At 36.4% G+C, this 16,934-nt stretch overlaps 1 protein-coding gene across 6 annotated transcripts in view; it reads right to left on the bottom strand.

Moving 5' to 3' along the window:
* The window catches only part of diaph2 (diaphanous-related formin 2), a 363,565-nt gene extending 347,606 nt beyond the window's left edge, over positions 1–15,959 (bottom strand). For 4 of the 6 annotated variants that reach the window (XM_088432131.1, XM_088432136.1, XM_088432133.1 and 1 more), the window contains exons 1-4: positions 15,743–15,944; positions 14,971–15,326; positions 2,712–2,744; positions 464–640 (exon numbers count right to left, since the gene is read on the bottom strand). In XM_088432131.1, the coding sequence (XP_088288257.1) occupies positions 464–640; positions 2,712–2,744; positions 14,971–15,054 (294 nt within the window). In that variant the 5' untranslated portion in view covers positions 15,055–15,326; positions 15,743–15,944. Of the gene's footprint in view, positions 1–463; positions 641–2,711; positions 2,745–14,970; positions 15,327–15,742 lie in introns of all 6 variants that reach the window. The other 2 variants (XM_088432132.1, XM_088432134.1) reach the window with 2 other exon arrangements.
* Positions 15,960–16,934: the final 975 nt, after the last annotated feature.

Raw genomic sequence — 16,934 nt, 5'->3', positions numbered from 1 at the left:
GATAAACTCTTCAACCAGTAATTTATTAAATTATTGTGACAGATTAAGTGACTAGTACCAAGTGCTGGTTGCCTTTAATTTCAACCACTAGGACTACACACATACACATACACATACACACAGACAGACAGACAGACAGACAGACAGACAGACAGACAGACCGATAGACAGATAGACAGATAGACAGGTAGACAGATAGATAGATAGATAGATAGATAGATAGATAGATAGATAGATAGATAGATAGATAGATAGATAGATAGATAGATAGATAGATAGATAGATAGATAGATAGATAGATAGATAGATAGATAGATAGAATGCACATATAGTAAATTTAAAAACAAGATGTCCTATCAATGGCAGTAATGTCTCACACAAATGTCTCCCACATGTTTCTAGTTTAGTGAACTAGACTAAATTGGGACCGAAGGCTGTATGCCTTGACAAAATCCAAACTTACCATCATCTTCTCAAAGAGGTCAATGATCTCCTTTTCTGAGAGGTTCATGGAGCGATCATCAAAGAATGGCTGAGGAATGGGCAGTTCAGTCTGGGTTGAAAAAGGGTCTGTTGGGTGCTGTATGAGAGGCTTCTCCTTCTTCATTCCAGTCTTTCGGAAACTGGTAATGCGATCCCGCTGAAAAAAAAAATGACTGTTTTATTGGGAGTAATGTCTGAAATATTTAGTCCATGATGCGAGTCCAAAGAACTGTGGTGTTTATTTTTTGCTAATCCCATTACTGTTCACTGATATACAAAAAATACATAGGCTGTATATTTTTTGGCTTTCTAATAAAATAATGAGATTGAGGTATTTCACAGTGAATGTAAAACATAACAGTATTATCTACGCAAACAAAATTAGACATGATAGTAAAACAGATTAGAAATGCAAATACGGTACCATATGAACCTCATAGACTTCACTTACCACGTTATCCAATATCTAACTGTTATTAAAAAAAAAATACAAAAAAATACAAAAAAAAAAAAAAAACATGTCTTTGCATTCCATCATGACCGCCACTATTTATTATCCACTAGTGTGAACAAAGAAACCTCCACCCACATGCAATCAATTTTAGGATTATTTATGAAATGGAATGGAGAGGACATGCTGGATTAAAAGACATACAAAGTGTTATTGGAAAATAGACATTTCATGCACTTTTGTGTTGTTTGATTGTAATGTTTTAATTTGAACCAGTACCAAAGTTTGCAAAGTGAAAGTCTGGTTTGGGGCATTTGGAGCTTTAACTAAGTAAAAATGTCAATGTGTGATGTTAACAGGGTTCCTACAGGTGTCAGCAAATCAAACGTAATGCTGGTTAAAGCCATGACAGGACACTACAGTGTTCCTATGAAACTAAGAGCAAATTAATTAGAAGATGAAGCAGCCCAATTTCAAATTGAGTTAAAATGACTCCTTTGCGAACAAGCATAAAAAAAAGAGCTGTTATCATACCTACTTTCTGAACTTGTTGAATAAAATATGCCTATTGATACCTCTACAAATGAAGTCCCAAAAGGCATAGCAGCCTGTTGTACTGTAGTAATGGGAGAATGAAGCCTTGTGGACTACTTTTGGTATTTTTTGCTCTTCAAGAAAGATGGTACTCTTGATTTTAAGAGGCACCGGAAATTTGATACATTTCTGGTTTACGTTTTTTTCATGTTGCAACATGGAATACTGAGTTTTTTTGTCCCCTCTTAACGGTATTTTTCCGGCTTTGCGTCAAAAACAACTGTCATCACCCTAGGGGGTTAGCTGTATTTGTGTTGTTTTGCTCCATCTGTAGGCATTTTTAGGTAATTGCACTTATTTTCTGTTGCTCGTCATACTGGATTCATGCAACTCGTCACTACAATGATGGTCTGCTATTGGTCAGCGCCTGCTCACAGAGATGCTGGTCTGCTATTGGTCAGCCTCACTCGTTTTAAAACGGCGGAACAGTAGAGCGTTGTTCTATCATGACTGGTTACAAAACCGCATTTATAGTGCATTTTACTACTTAATTCAAACTTGAAAGGGTTGTCCATGAGTCCCATGACTGCTAGTGATGTTAAAGAGAGAAGTAAGATGATTTATATGGAAACGAAGCTGGAGATAATTAAGAATTACGAAGCTAGCCTAGCCTATCCTTACTAGAGAATATGGGCATAACAAGCACTATATATATATATATATATATATATATATATATATATATATATATATATATATATATATATATATATATATATATATATATATATATATATAGATTGATCGATTGATCGATTGATTGATGTGGTGCAGTTTAGCCATCATTTCTATTGTGTTCATGATTAAGTTTAAAGTTTAAAATTCTAAAAACAGTTTCACTTTGTCATCATGAGTTACAGATAATCCAAGGATTTTTTTTCCATTAAAATCAAACAACACAATATTTTACATATATATCCAGATAAATGTTGGCATGCATGATGTGGAGTCACTGAGTATTTGCAAATGGATCAAACTAGAAATAGTCACAGTGAAAAAAAAAGAACCATGACACATTACAACAGAGGACTGTTAAAAATCTATATTTTGTTCTGTGTGCTTCTTACATGTTTGATCCATCTCCGTTTTTTTCTTCAGTTCAATCACATCTCATGCACATATGAACAGATGAGTATGATGAAAAAAAAGAGCATGCGGTAGTAAGTAAACCCCAGCACCTTACCATATCGTCAGCCAATGTTTTTATGTGTATGTTCTGTTGAAAGGAAGGGAGGGGACAATGTAAATGACAGGAAATGACCACACAACAGCCAGAGGTGAAAAGGATCCCACATCTGTGAACACACATAGACAGAACGCTCTCCTCCTGCATCATGCCTCATTCTTATGGTGGAATCCCAAAAAAATGGAGATCAACCCCAAAATACAGAATGTAATCTCACAAGTTTGCGTTTGTCGTATACAGGCATATCTCATTAAACTGAAAAATCATGGAAAACCTAATCTATTTTAGAATGTTCAATTCCAAACGTTAAATATATGTCTGCGACCCTTAAGGACAAGCAGTTAAGAAAACAAATTGCCTTTTGTATTCCCATTTATTGAGGCACCTGTATATGACACCGAAAAAGATCATGTCCAAATGCAGGGCATGAACAAAACTTGTTTAAATAATTAAAAACACACGAGTGAGTATAAAGTTCATATCCGCTGGCATGCACACCTGAAAGGCCACCACCCACCACACAACAAAAAATGAAAACAGATAAAACAGACATTTTTAATTCCACTTTCATAGATGAACTGTGAAACCATGACGTTTATATTCATGTCATTTTGTCAATTAAGGAATTAGAATCATGTAAAAATCCTCATGCTGTACAGTAGTTTCAACATTTCTGTATTATGAAACAGCAGAGGGTGCAAATGTTCAAGCCCAACTTGTTTGGTGCATAAATGAGCTACAGAAGAAATTATACTGGAAGTAGAATTGCCATTGCACCTTCTAGAAAAAAAATAAGAAATAAATAAATATATACAAATATTGTTATTTTCAGCATCATAGGTACACTGTAATCAAGTATGTTTAAAAGTAATGACAAGACTGCGATCGTAGACCATTATTCTTTCCATACCTCATGAAAAAATCTAGAGATTTACTGATTATCTAGTGAGCCAATTATTGGCATTGATATTTGACAACTGTTGGGATCAAACTTTTTTCAAATACCTGATAGCTAATAATGGATAAATTTAAAGCTGTCTTAAATTCAGGGAACGATTTTAAATTTCAGTTAAATTTATAAAAGATTCTGATGACACTGTACCTTTTTTAATTGAAGAAAAAACTGATTAAATTTTAACTTCTGTTTGTTGCGGTGCATTCTCTTCACTGGAAAATAACTATAAAGGATTAATTTATGCATTTTAAGACATGGAAGCTCCCCAAACTTCTTGTTAGACTTTTACAAGATGCATGTCATCTAAAAAGTATTTTTTAAAATAAATAAAATAAATACAAAAATCAACATTATTCAAATCTAAAATGTTGAAGCTCTATAAGCATATGCTTAAAAGAATGATGGATGAATCAGACTAATTTGATTAATGTGTCCTTTTAAAAATTGACCATTTGAATAGTAACTATATCGTGAAATACTATATTTGCTTTTATTATTTTTTAAACAGTTTTGAATCAGTGAACATTACAGTTGTCTGAACATTTTGGACACAATTTAAGAATGTTTTTGTTTGTTTGTTTTTTTCAAACACAAATATGTCATTTTAGTAAAAAAGATGTGTTATCAGTCTTCCGTATCGATTCCGTATCAGTGTCGAACCCTGGGGGAAACACAAATAAACAAAAATATGAGTCTACTTTCTAAGTACTATTCCCGAAATGTGTGCACCATGATCACACCATTGCTGCTTGAAAAGCCAAGACTCACTGCTAGAAGAGGAACACTCCAAATGACCAAAGGGATGTTCCCAAACACCTTAATGTCTGTTGTCTGAGACATTGCAAGTGCCTGAGTGGCCAGTCATTTTTAAGACAGCAGTAGCTGCCGAAGCACGAGGCTGCGCGGCGCTAATGAATAGAGAGATGTGTGCCGCTAATGGCCATAAAGGCTGCCTCGAGCCATGGATTTATCCACTCAAGCAATCGGGAAATTAGCGGTGATGGGGCAAGGAAACAGATTGGCTCTAACCTGGACCTCCCTCAGAGTTCCTCCATCAACTGTCGCTCGCGGCAACAACACAGCACTCCCTCAAAACCTGAATCACACAACAACAAAGTGTCTTCCCGTACAAGCGGTCTGGATGATTTTTAGAAGTCAGGAGAATCGTAAGTGCGGTGCTGCCAATGTGGAGTAAACCTTTTTAACCCAGGTTCCACAGACAATTCCAAAATGACAAATTATTCCTTTTTTTTAAAAAAAATGCTGGTGTCCTACCCCGTGAGATATCACAATAAATGTTCTGTGAAAGCAGCATACTGTAAAATGTTAGCCATTTTACCTGAAGAAGAAAAAACTTAAGTTTTTTAAGCAAGTTTTAAATAACTTTCACTTCTAAAATCGTAATATATTGCCAATCCGGTTATTGTTCCATACCTAGTTTGAAGATAATTGTAAATACATTTGGGCATACTTAAATATGTTCAGCTTATTTACTTGTAAATACATTTGCAAGCTTGTTCATGCAGGTTTTCCAGTTTAAACTGTTCCGACGATATTGGGAGCGACACGCTTCATGGACTGTGACTTTGGAAGGGCATTTGACTAAATGTCCTGTAAATATCCCTGCAAATCTGTGAAATTGTTTGTTTGATTTGTTTTGACAGTTGCCAACAGTTTGAAAAAGACTCTGTCAACACCGATGGGACAGAGAAGGAATTGAAACAAACTGAGCATACAAGTGTGTGTTGACTTTCTGTCGCTTGTCATTCACTCATTCAGTGGAATTGTGAGACTTCTTCAGATCATATGCCGTAAATGGTGTTTGACTTTCTGCCCAGCATGTTTTCTTCTCAATAAACGGTTGCATTCGATGGCACAAAAATACAGTGTAAAACATGGGCAAATGTTTAAATGCAGCACTTAAACATTTTCTAATCTATTTAACACCAATTAAACCACTGGTTGGCAAATTGCCTTGACTTCAGGGCTTTTCCTTGCTCCATTATCTTGGCAACTTTGCAACAACGTCATATAGCAATCAAGCTTACATGTCCTCAGGGTTCCCTCAATTAATAAAGTAAACTTTCCCATCATAATTAATGTTTATGACGAAACACAATAATCTTTTCAGAAAATGGGCTAAATTAATTCTCAGTTTCCCTTGGGACATTCACCAAAGAATGCATATTATCGATAAAAACTCCACCATCAAATTACATTATTTTATGCTCTCATAGTATAAGGAACATGAAAGAGACATATCACTAAAGGCTCCATAACATGTAAAAATAACATTTATGTTTAAGATTTGCGACATTACACAGCATTTAGAGAAAGCAATAACTGTTATTCCCAACCAATTTAACTGGACCATCTGTATGATGTCATTTTAAGTCACCCACTGGAACGATCGCGATAAAGTCGGTGGCCGCGACGCCTCTTTTATACGAGTTTAGAAACAAATTAGCTTTAACTTTAATGGCTTCTAATAATAACGGGGGATAACTGCCGATACTTTGTGGCAACTTCATCATAACGGCTCGGTCTCCCCCTACCGGCGGATGCTCGCCCAGGGAAATATAAAGTTACAAAATGTATATATGTGATTATGTATTCTTCAAAAAATGAAATAAATGCCTCAACCTTCAAAGATACTCCCTATAGTTGTTATGTGAGGGAATATGATAGCTATAAACATCACACCCACATCATTTGTCTTTCTGAATCAGGTAGAAAGGACTTTTTTTTGCCAATGCGGGCAACCTTTTTTTCTGGCATCAAAGAGCACCAAATACCAATGGGATTACCCAATTAAACAGTGTCTGAACAAATCTTTGTCAAAATTAATCAAGCCACATATTTCTTATAATGCGTTCAATGGCTGCCTTTGAGAACACGGCGAGGAGTCCACAAGAGTTTGAGGCATTGCTTATGAACGCATAAAAAAATAAAGTGCCTTTCAAGGCAATCAAATTTTGAGAATTGGTTGCAGTTAGTCTGTGTGCCCTTTTTGAACCAATAGATGAGGAAACAAAAATGCAATTAAACCTGACACAGGGAACATAATATAATCCTGATTGTGTTCTATTCATGAGGCAAATCACTTTTCCTGAATGGCTATTGACAGTTAACGGCTCACTGCATGTTTCAATCAAGTTAATTTCCATATTTCTAGGATAGTCACTCACTATTTCCTAGTTATGCAGAAGGACAAACTATGCAACTTTGTTTAAGCTTGTTTATGAGTACATTTAATAACATTTGCATACATGCATATGTTGGGTATCTGATTAATAGGGCCGGGGGGGAAAAGTGACCAAGTTGGGCATCACCATTTTCGACACAGACCTTTCTCACAAACATATGCAGTGTTTTTTTCCTGATTGTTTTGGACACTTACTTTCCATTCATTGAAAATGAAGATTGTCACCAAATACTGTTTTTTTGGCTTCCTTACCTATTGATAATCTGTATTAGACCTGAAAAAAAAAATTTGAGCCCTCTAAGTGCTTACTCCAATAATGTCACTTAGTGGACACAATACGAACTTCATGTAACTTTAGGTGGAAATGTGTCTAGAGTTTATACCTGTCAATGGTATTGTAAAAAATATACATATTTGAGACAAAGAATAGGGCAATGTGGGGGTAATCCCACTTTAGCGTGCCATGACCTATCTATTTGGAAGTGTGTTTAGGACAGACTACAACCGAAAATGAAGGCTTTTCATCAGTGCAGCTCACATCGTAAGTATACCGTTTGTGGGGGCCAGCTTAGAAGATTTAGCGCATGGAAGTTGCAAACTAGCATGCAAAGGCACGCTGGATTTAAAAAAATAAAATAAAATACCTAAACAATATGCTACATCTAAAAATATCTTAGAGCACAGTAATTGCCCTGAAAATAAACATTTGAAAGCCTATGTGCTGTGCCTTTAAATGGACACGAGTGAGGGAGCGGTGGAGCTATTCTATTATTCTACTCCGGCACTGGTCCTGCTAGCAGTGTCCTAAAACAGCAATCATTTGAAAAGGAAAGCACACAAAAGGCAGTCAGGGCAGCATTTGAATGGCTTTTCAGTGGCCGCTACTACCATGTGACTGCACAGCAAGGCCCTCGGGTTATCTGTGTCCCTGCAAATCTCTTGTGCATTAATCCTTAAGGACAAGCATGACACTAAGTTATTATGCAGTTAGACTAGTTGTATATTAATAATGCTATTCAGATAGGTTAGTCAGATATTTCTCACATATGGTAGTGTACCCTGAGTTTTTGTGACGTTTGCCTTCACAAATTATCGGCAAAGCAATTATATTTTGAAATTGTTCACAGTGAAGTGACATTTACTTTTTATATATGGGTTAGTCACTTGATGGAATAGCAAAATGAATTATTCTAAACTTCCCTCAGAATTTTTCGCAAAATGAAGGTTCCCGGAGCTATGGACTTTGACCTCTCACATTTTTTTTCCTGTTGTAAATAAAGAAACATGAAAATTTCACCAGTGGTCCCCATTGTCTTTACCTGTACTCATTTATAGATATATTTTTTTATTAGTTTTTAAATGTCAAATCTAACTTTTTTTTTTTATTTTACTTGAAGAACATCAATTTTCTTTCTTTTTCCCCTTTTTTTCTTTTTTGTAGGGCTAGGTAACATGGTCAAAAATGTTTTCTTCTTTTTTTTTTTTTTTTAGTTCAGTTTACATTTTTAATCAATTGTACGTTTAGTGTCAGTGTTAAGACCAATTTAAAAAAAGGTTTGATTTTGAGCTGCAACATTGTCATGAAGTTGTACTATTTCTTTCCCTTAATTAGAAAACAGAACATTTCAAATTTGCAGGGATATATCAGAAATATTGGTTTAAAAACAAACAAATGTTCCATGCTGTTCTCAAAAGTAAAATCAAATGCTTTCTAATGTTGTATGTTAAAATAAAACAAAAATGTAGAGGTCATCTTACATGAAGGACTCCAGAAATAGGGGAATAGTTACAGTACATATTAGAGATTACAATTCTGATCATATGGGCTAAAAATTAAATAAAGTCTCAAAACTATTCATTAAAAAATATTTTTTAATTGTCAAATACGGTTATCACTTCATGTTATAATAAAGTAATTGCCCCTTCAGTCAAATAATGGTTGCAAGTCTAATTTATTTGATTGAAAATGAAATCTTTTGCAAAATGTTCTGACAACAATAATGTGTCCTGATTTTAAATGGTTTAAAATAAACCTAACATTCATAGCTTGTGCAAAAACATAGCTATTTATAGCTAGTGCACAACTTGCATTATTGCCATAATTACGTAGTGAGCAACCATTGTAAGCACATCTTGTAATTTTTCAAGACGTTATGTTCTGAAATGTCTGTCTGGTGTCCTGCAGCCATATACTATATAAAGAGGGGGTTTTCTTCCACTGTGTTTCTAAAGCATTCTTCACCGCTTCCTCTCTCTCTCCAACTTCCTGAATGCCATGGACATACTCACATGTGGTGCATTTCCTGCCTCACATGTCTGCTTAACACTGCTCAATCAAGGCATTGTGGGAAAAGTACACAACAGCAGCAGGAATATAGATCGGCGTGTAAGTGTTTAGCCGTTTGAATTCCCCTGAATGTCAACAAGACCTTCATAACCTTTACAGAAGCTCATGTAGCATGGCGCCAAAAACTTTGAGTCTTCTGAAGAAAATAAAAAAAAAAAAGAACTGCTTTCTGACCTTGTCAGTCCTTAATTGCCATAGTCAGGTCTCCCATGTCCAAGATCTCATAATTAACACATCCATGTTGCCTGAAATCCTCATTACCTTAATTACCCTATAAGAAGTAATGACCCAATTTAATTATGCTTGTGTTAATCACATATGGTCTCAAATAAAATCAGTCCGAAAATGAGAATTCATTTAGCATTTACGCGCTTCAACTTTGTTTTTTCAATAGGATTCTTATTTTTGTTTTGGGGGAGGATATTAGACTTTTTTCAAAAACTTAAGACAACATCTAGCTTTTTTTTCTTTTTTTTCTTTTTTTTAGAAAAGATGGTTTTGGTTAGCACGTCCGTCTCACAGTTAACGGACCCAAGTTCAATTCCAGCTGGCTTTGGTTCCTGTGTGGCGTTTGCATGTTCTCTGTACATACTAAATTGCCCTTAGGTGTGATTGGGCGTGTGAATAGTTGTTTGCCTCCGTGTGCCCTGGGGTGTCCCCTGCCCACTGCCCGAAGTCAGCTGGGATAGGCATCAGCAAGCCTGCGACCCTTGGGAGGATAAGCAGCTATAGAAAATGAACGTATGCTTTTGTAAGCTTTTGATAGTATTTTATTTTATTTTAATAGTGAAATACAATAATTACACAAGTATTTGTAATGGCAAAGCGAGTTGTGTTTCTGGAAAAACAAAAGTTGTCCAAACATAGCATTTAAAGGGATACTTTTTCAACAGTAAAAAGTTATTTTTTGACAATAATTAATTTGATAATGTCATTATTTATTCACGTACAATTAATAGCTTTAAAAAAGGCATTTTGCCACTTGCTGAAAACTGAAAATGACTTCCTATGTACTTGGGGCTCCAGTAACACCCAAACACAGCTCACCTTGTGAATGTCACGACCAAACCAAGAAAATAGGTGAGCCGCATTTTCAGTTGACAGCGTGGTTTTTTTTTTAATAGCACATGAAAAATAATGAAATTATCAAATTAATTATGTTAACTTTTGACTGCTGAAAATTGCTCAATAAATCAAGTACCTCTAACTTTTTGATTCATAATTTTTTTCCTTTTAATTCTTGTGAGAGCATCTGATAGAATCATGAAATCACTGTGACAAGGGAAGTTCTATTACATGAATACGTGGGAATAACTTTGCCCTCATGAAGCTTGGTGTGACATCATCTTTTGCTCTGGTATGCAGAAAAGAAACATTCTTCCATTCGGCCAAACCTGCTCTCCCAAATTCCTTTAAAACGGTCAACTCATTCTCATTTCAGTCACCCCGCCCCCAACATAAAGAGATAAGGCCGTAAAAGTAACATTACAACGTTAGCGGTGTTATTCTAATATCCTTCGCTGGGTTAAGTAATGACGGTCTGGGCTCAAAGCCCCAAATGGTGTAAATGTGACGCAATCCTTCCTGTTGACTTGTAAAAGAATTGTGCACATGCAATGTTTCTCTTCCACGGACTGGTTCAACTTTGCTAGTATGGTACAAGGACTATGGATTCCTACTAGATTTGATTATATTAGACTCGCTTATATTAGGCTTTAGTCCATCCACACATCAACAAACGCTCACACACATACACACTCAACTGGGCATTTTCCATTTAAGGTCATGTTATACAAGATCAAACCAGTTTAACATCGTCCTTTTTTTTGTTTTGTTTTTTAACATTTTACAGAGGGAAACGTGTGTCAGAAAGGCAATGTTGTATGAGTTATCAAATGGGTATATGCATCAGAATTTACTTCAGTACTTCAGAAATTACAGTAAGACAGATATACCATTGCAAAAAAATTGGGGGGATGTTAGACGCTTGCAATATTTCTGTATTTCTCAGTCACAAATGGAAGTGTGGAGCTGCCAATGTGGAGTAAATATTTTGACTGGAAAAGTTGTTTAATTATTTACAAGAGTCTTAAAATTTATAAACACGTTTAACATATTTACAAGTACTTCCAAATGTATAGGGTGTTCCAAAAGTCTGAGGAACATTTTGACGTTGAATACTTTGAAAATTATTAACGATCTTAAATGTGCCTGACAGTCTGAAATCATTTATACTCAATGTTGTGTTTAAACACATCAAAACAAATTCAAGGATGCAAAACACCTTTTCTGGTTGAGCTAACACCATTACTGGATCTGAAAAAATATGGAAAAGAAATAATTGGCATAACACATTACTTAATTACTTTACCTTTAAAATGGTACCAGTTTTATTTCACCATTGATAGTGGGTGTATATGACAAAACCTCATGGCGTTATGGGAACTTTTTTTTTTAGCCTTCACATACATTTGGACGTATGTGCAAGTGTGTCCATCATATTTGAAAACATGTTTGAACATACTTCAAAATATGTTCCAAAAAATATGTACTGTACTGGTAAATAAGTTAGAACATACTTGTATTGTAATTAAGTTTGAATGTACTAATTTGTTCAAATGAGTTCGCCAGTCAAAAATGTTTACTCCAACAATGGCAGCTTCACACTTCTGTACAAAAATTGAAAACATTTTTTTTGCTGTAGTATGCAAGTGCAAGATACCAATTGATGACTTTGTGAAATATTGTCATAGTAGGTTTCATTCAAATGGTAGATATCATATTTGATGTCACGTAATAGAATTTTCTAATTGAATGAAATGTGTACACGGGTTAGGGTTGCATGTCCATGTAATCTGCACAAGGCCTTAAGTCTCAGAAAGGCTAAACTGTGGCGTATACACAGTACCTTACACACTCGACAGAGCCAAAAAAGGTGAGAGGGACAAGCCAGCTTACTGTAGATGGCAAGTGTGTAAGGGGCTTGTGTTAATATGGTGCAGTCACAACTTGATGACCCCCCCCCCCCCCCCCCCCCCCCCCCCCAAACTACTTGACAGATCAACTTGAAGTCAATCCTTTACTGAGTTGCAATCCCTGCTCTCCAAGTCCACTTCAGGGCAGCAAGAAAGTGTGGGATAAACAAACCATGACAGCTGACGGACCCACCCAGAGGTGAATAATTACTTCCTCTGAGATTTCAGCAACAACTCGCGAACATGTTGAGCACTGATTCTCTTTGGCGGGCTGAGAAAAGAGGAACGCAGGCGAGTACAGAGATCCCACTAAGGAATCAGAAACATTTGCAGGATGAGCTCATTTTGACAAAAAGTTTGGAGTCAGGATATTTCAAAGCTGCAGAACGATGTCAAGATGGTTTGTGGGAGCACATGGCATCTGACTTGCCTCTGCGATTTCCTGACTTGCAGTCATTGTGGCCGCGCTTTCCCTTTAAAACTTTGCTGGAACACAACCAGTGATTACAAGACGTTTGCACCAGAGTGTTTGGCAGTGGTTATGGGAAAAGTTAATACCATAGCAACGTTCCCAGCTTAAAATTCAGCATTTGAAGTCGGTGGTATCAACACAGGCTCATTATACTCAATTAGAATACGTGTAAGAACAGAAAATGCAATTCAGTGAGAATGTCAGAAATATTTTGTCTGTTTAAAAAAGCTAAGTTTTTTTTTTTTAAATCTTAAGCGAGGGAAAATATTGTTTAACCACTAAGTTCACACAATTGCTGACAAGATTTGCGCGTGTGCAGCTGATCACACGCCACACGTGCATGATTTGCAGTTTTATATTACCCCATGTGAAAGGGAAGACGGACAGACTGCAAATGAGAGCATTCAATTGAAGGTTTGGGATGTTTTCAGTCATAACAGACAATGTTTACACAAGAAGTACATGTCAGTGTGCAACCATGTGACACTGTCAGTCAGTCAGGCGGTCCCAACCAGACAGACCTCAACATAGTGCACTAAAACCACAAAGGAATGGTGAAGGGATAACCTAATGACAATGCAGTCCCACATAGCTGTTAAGTGACACATCCCAAATAGACACATCCTTTTTCTTGTTCCACTAGATGGTGAAAATATGTAATTGAATTGACTATGACTGATACAATCATGTGCCATGGTAGACACCATAAGATATTGCCTTATTAACAGACAATGCATCTTGTGAAGCTGGAGTCATAATTTCAATTATTTGCTATAGTGATTTCCTCCATTAGAAAGGCAGTATATAGTATATCTTGGAATGGTCACCAAAAAAATCATAAGATTCCAATTGTTTTAATGACTGTAGGACATGGTATCTGTAAATTCAAGTTAGATTTCTGTGGATAAAAATCACGCATCTTCCCCTCATGAAGTCTTTTTAACATATACATGTGTTGTTTTTAAAAATAATTGAAAAAAATAATTGAAAAGGCTAAGCTCCAAGTAATTCAGATAAAAAACTTCTCTGACTTCTGACTCTATTTCTGGTGTCAGCTTTAACATTTTTTCAAACCGTAGTTTCTCTTGACTGATTAGTTTCACAGATACCGAAGCTCAAAAATGAAAGAATTGTAAACATATATTCGCCCAGCTACAGAACTATTGGAAAAAAAAAATCTTGTGAAAATCATTTTGAAACATTGAAAGGTATTTGCCTCATTGTGGCTATTTTTTAATGTTGTGTTTTGGGGCTTATTTGTGGTTTACTAAAGACTTTGAGTTCTACACAGTTTCAACTAAAACTTTGCCATCGATCAGGTATGAGCATAATGACAGAACAAAGCTTTAACTTATTTATACCAAATGTTTTATTTTTTGTACTATCAATTTAAAAGAAAAATGTCCAATTTTAATAAAGAGGTGGAAATTGAGAAAAATTAAAGACTGCATCAGAGCATTGTGATGCATGTTGTTTTATTTTGCTACATGTTATGAACTGAGACAATTATGAATCGTGGCTGGTCACGTGTACGGATGCAGAAATTATGCTTAGGAGAACCTCAGACCTCCATTCGCTAACCCAAATTTGTGGATAGACTGGACGATGTAATCTATCACTAACTCGTGTTAATGCAGTAGTAAATCCATAGCTCCTGCAAATATCCTGTGTAGGCCATACATACCAAAGAATCAAACAAAACAGATGCAGAGGTAACTGAGCATAATTTCTGCACAAACTACTTCCGTCTTAAACTACTTAGACAGAGGACCCACAAAGTATGTACACATAAAGACATCCCCAGAAAAATAGTCAGTACTCTGTGTAGTCAAGTAAAATAAATACACCAGACCACTGAGTAAATGAGAACAAAAAATACAAAAAATGACTAAGGTGTTATGCTCCTCACAGGTAGGGCCACACCACAGTGCAATGAGTCAACAAACTATTAAGCTACTTTCGACATGAGCCATAAAAGCGCTGAGGGCTAACTGTCACAACAACAAGGCTCTCTGCAGTACTTTTAGGGGGAACCGATTGACAGAATGATCACATGATGCACTAAGTGCAAAGCACAGCACAACGATACAACACTCTCTCTTTAGTGCAAGTCCCAAATCTATTAGCTGCACTTACATTGCACATCAATAACTAAATGCATTAAAAAAAATGATTGCATGAGAGTCCATGCTTCTGATTGTTTGCTATATAGTATGGAAGCACTATCGAGGCTAAATCAGAGTGAAAATGTGGGGGTCTGGATTTATTATTTTCTTAACGATCTTCATCACACAACACCTACCAGCTTTTTGTTTCTGCCTTCATCCTCGCTGGACCTCTTTTTAGAAGGCTTATTGGGGTCCTCCCCACCGCTGGCTTGATCCATTTTGCCTCCAAAGTTGTTGTATGTTCCTTCCTCCAATGACTTGACAGCAACTCCGCCACAAGAAAAAAGTTTTCAAACTTCACTCGTAAGCTCTTGTCTTACTTTGCAACACCGTCCAGGGTGAATTTTCTCATATCCATTCGGTTAGAAAAAAAATAAACAAACATGAAATAAGTGGAAGTGTTGCGAAAAGTAGTATCCGAGTGGATGGGGTGTTCCTTCAAAATGAAGAGGTGTGGTATCCCTTCAGCACTACTCTTCTATGTCCCTCTCTGAAATAATAGTAAAACACTGCATTTATACGTAGCCCATGGAATAAAAAAATGCCCAAGATGTTACTTTAAAACAAATACAAATCCTGAAAAACGAGTTTCTCTAAATAATATGATTAGTATTCAAAGTACATCCAAATTCACAGTGAGAGCAGAAAGCATTAGAAACGGTGACAAATGATTTGACAGAAGTCGTTTAGTTTTGGTTGGAACAGTTGTCTTACATCATTAACAAAATTGACTTATATGCGTTTAAGTTAGCTATAACATAGTAACGCCCATACCAATTTACTAAAAAGGTTAGCAAGACAAGACACTGTAAGAGTTTTTAGCGTTTACGACAGACACAATCGGCCACGTAGCATCACCCAGACTGATCGGAATCAATATCAATAGTAACAATAGTCAAAAATCACCGTTGTTCTCTCATGAAGACTTTGCAAAGCTGTACATCTCGCCACGTTACCACACATGCAACTTCGTAGCCACCGGAACGTCAAATGTCTGACCGCTAATAATATCCGCGATCAGGCGTTACAAAACAATAAATTACAACACTTAAAATATAAATACAGTAATATGTCTAGTGAAACTCACAATATCCCATTCTGGTCAATAACGTCGCAACCGAACATGAATGCCAGGCCCACACTAAGCCCCGCCTACTCTATCTTTACTGGTGGATGGGTGGGTCAAACAGTAAGACTCCCGACGGCTATTGGTCCAATGTGTTGGCTGTCAAAAGGTTGGCGTGGCGTCAGTGTGGAAGAGAGGGTCAAAACCGAATTCATAGTAAGTGGATTGGAACGCGGTGGAAAAAAAAACAGAAGAAGAATGAGGCGACGTCAAACCGGAAGTCTTACGGGATCCTTGATATCAAAACACATCCTCCAAATCGCGCGTTTTTTCCCCCCTTTCCACACGCGCGTATTGCATCATTGATTGTGCAACGTCTATGTCAAGATTACTATTGAGTTATATAATAGAGTATCATGAAAGGCTGTTCTGTGTGCATTTATTTAATAAGAGATGGACGATCAGATAGACAAGCTCATGTCATATTGAAGTCTATAAATAAATCAACAATTGTAAACCATAAAAATCTGGAGGAGTCATAGTCTGCATTTAAGTATTACTATTTAAAATGAGAATCCTCGGTTGATTCAGCAAAATTTCTTGACATACATCTGTTAAACATTTCAAAGATCAGTAATTCTAGTCATGTACACAGCCTGTTTCTTGCAACAGGACAATGCTGAACAGAGGTCATCTTTTGAGCAGCAGGCAAGTGTGCAAGCAAGTTTAATCAGCAACTTGTGTAAATAACTAACCTCAGAATTTAAAGTCAAGTCAGCAGTCAGTATGCTCCATTCAAAATACAATGCAGGATCATTAGAAAATAATGGGGTAAATTCCTTTGTTATTTTGTTTTGGGTTTCAACTGTGTACAGTACTCATTGTCATCTGAGTTATGGTAACTGTCCAGTTTTGAACTTCGGGAGTAAGCGACACTGGCGAGAGATCCTATTTATGTTCTGGGGCATCTACTGCAGTTTACACTGGTCTCCCAGGTCACTCACAGGGTTTATAATTAAACACACTGAGGTA

Source organism: Hippichthys cyanospilos, chromosome 13 (genome assembly GCF_059441005.1).
Source record: "Hippichthys cyanospilos isolate Australia breed blue-spotted pipefish chromosome 13, RoL_Hcya_1.0, whole genome shotgun sequence".
Taxonomy (NCBI): Eukaryota; Metazoa; Chordata; class Actinopteri; order Syngnathiformes; family Syngnathidae; genus Hippichthys; species Hippichthys cyanospilos.
Note: the sequence above shows the minus strand (reverse complement) of the source record. Positions and strands in the feature narration are given on the sequence as shown.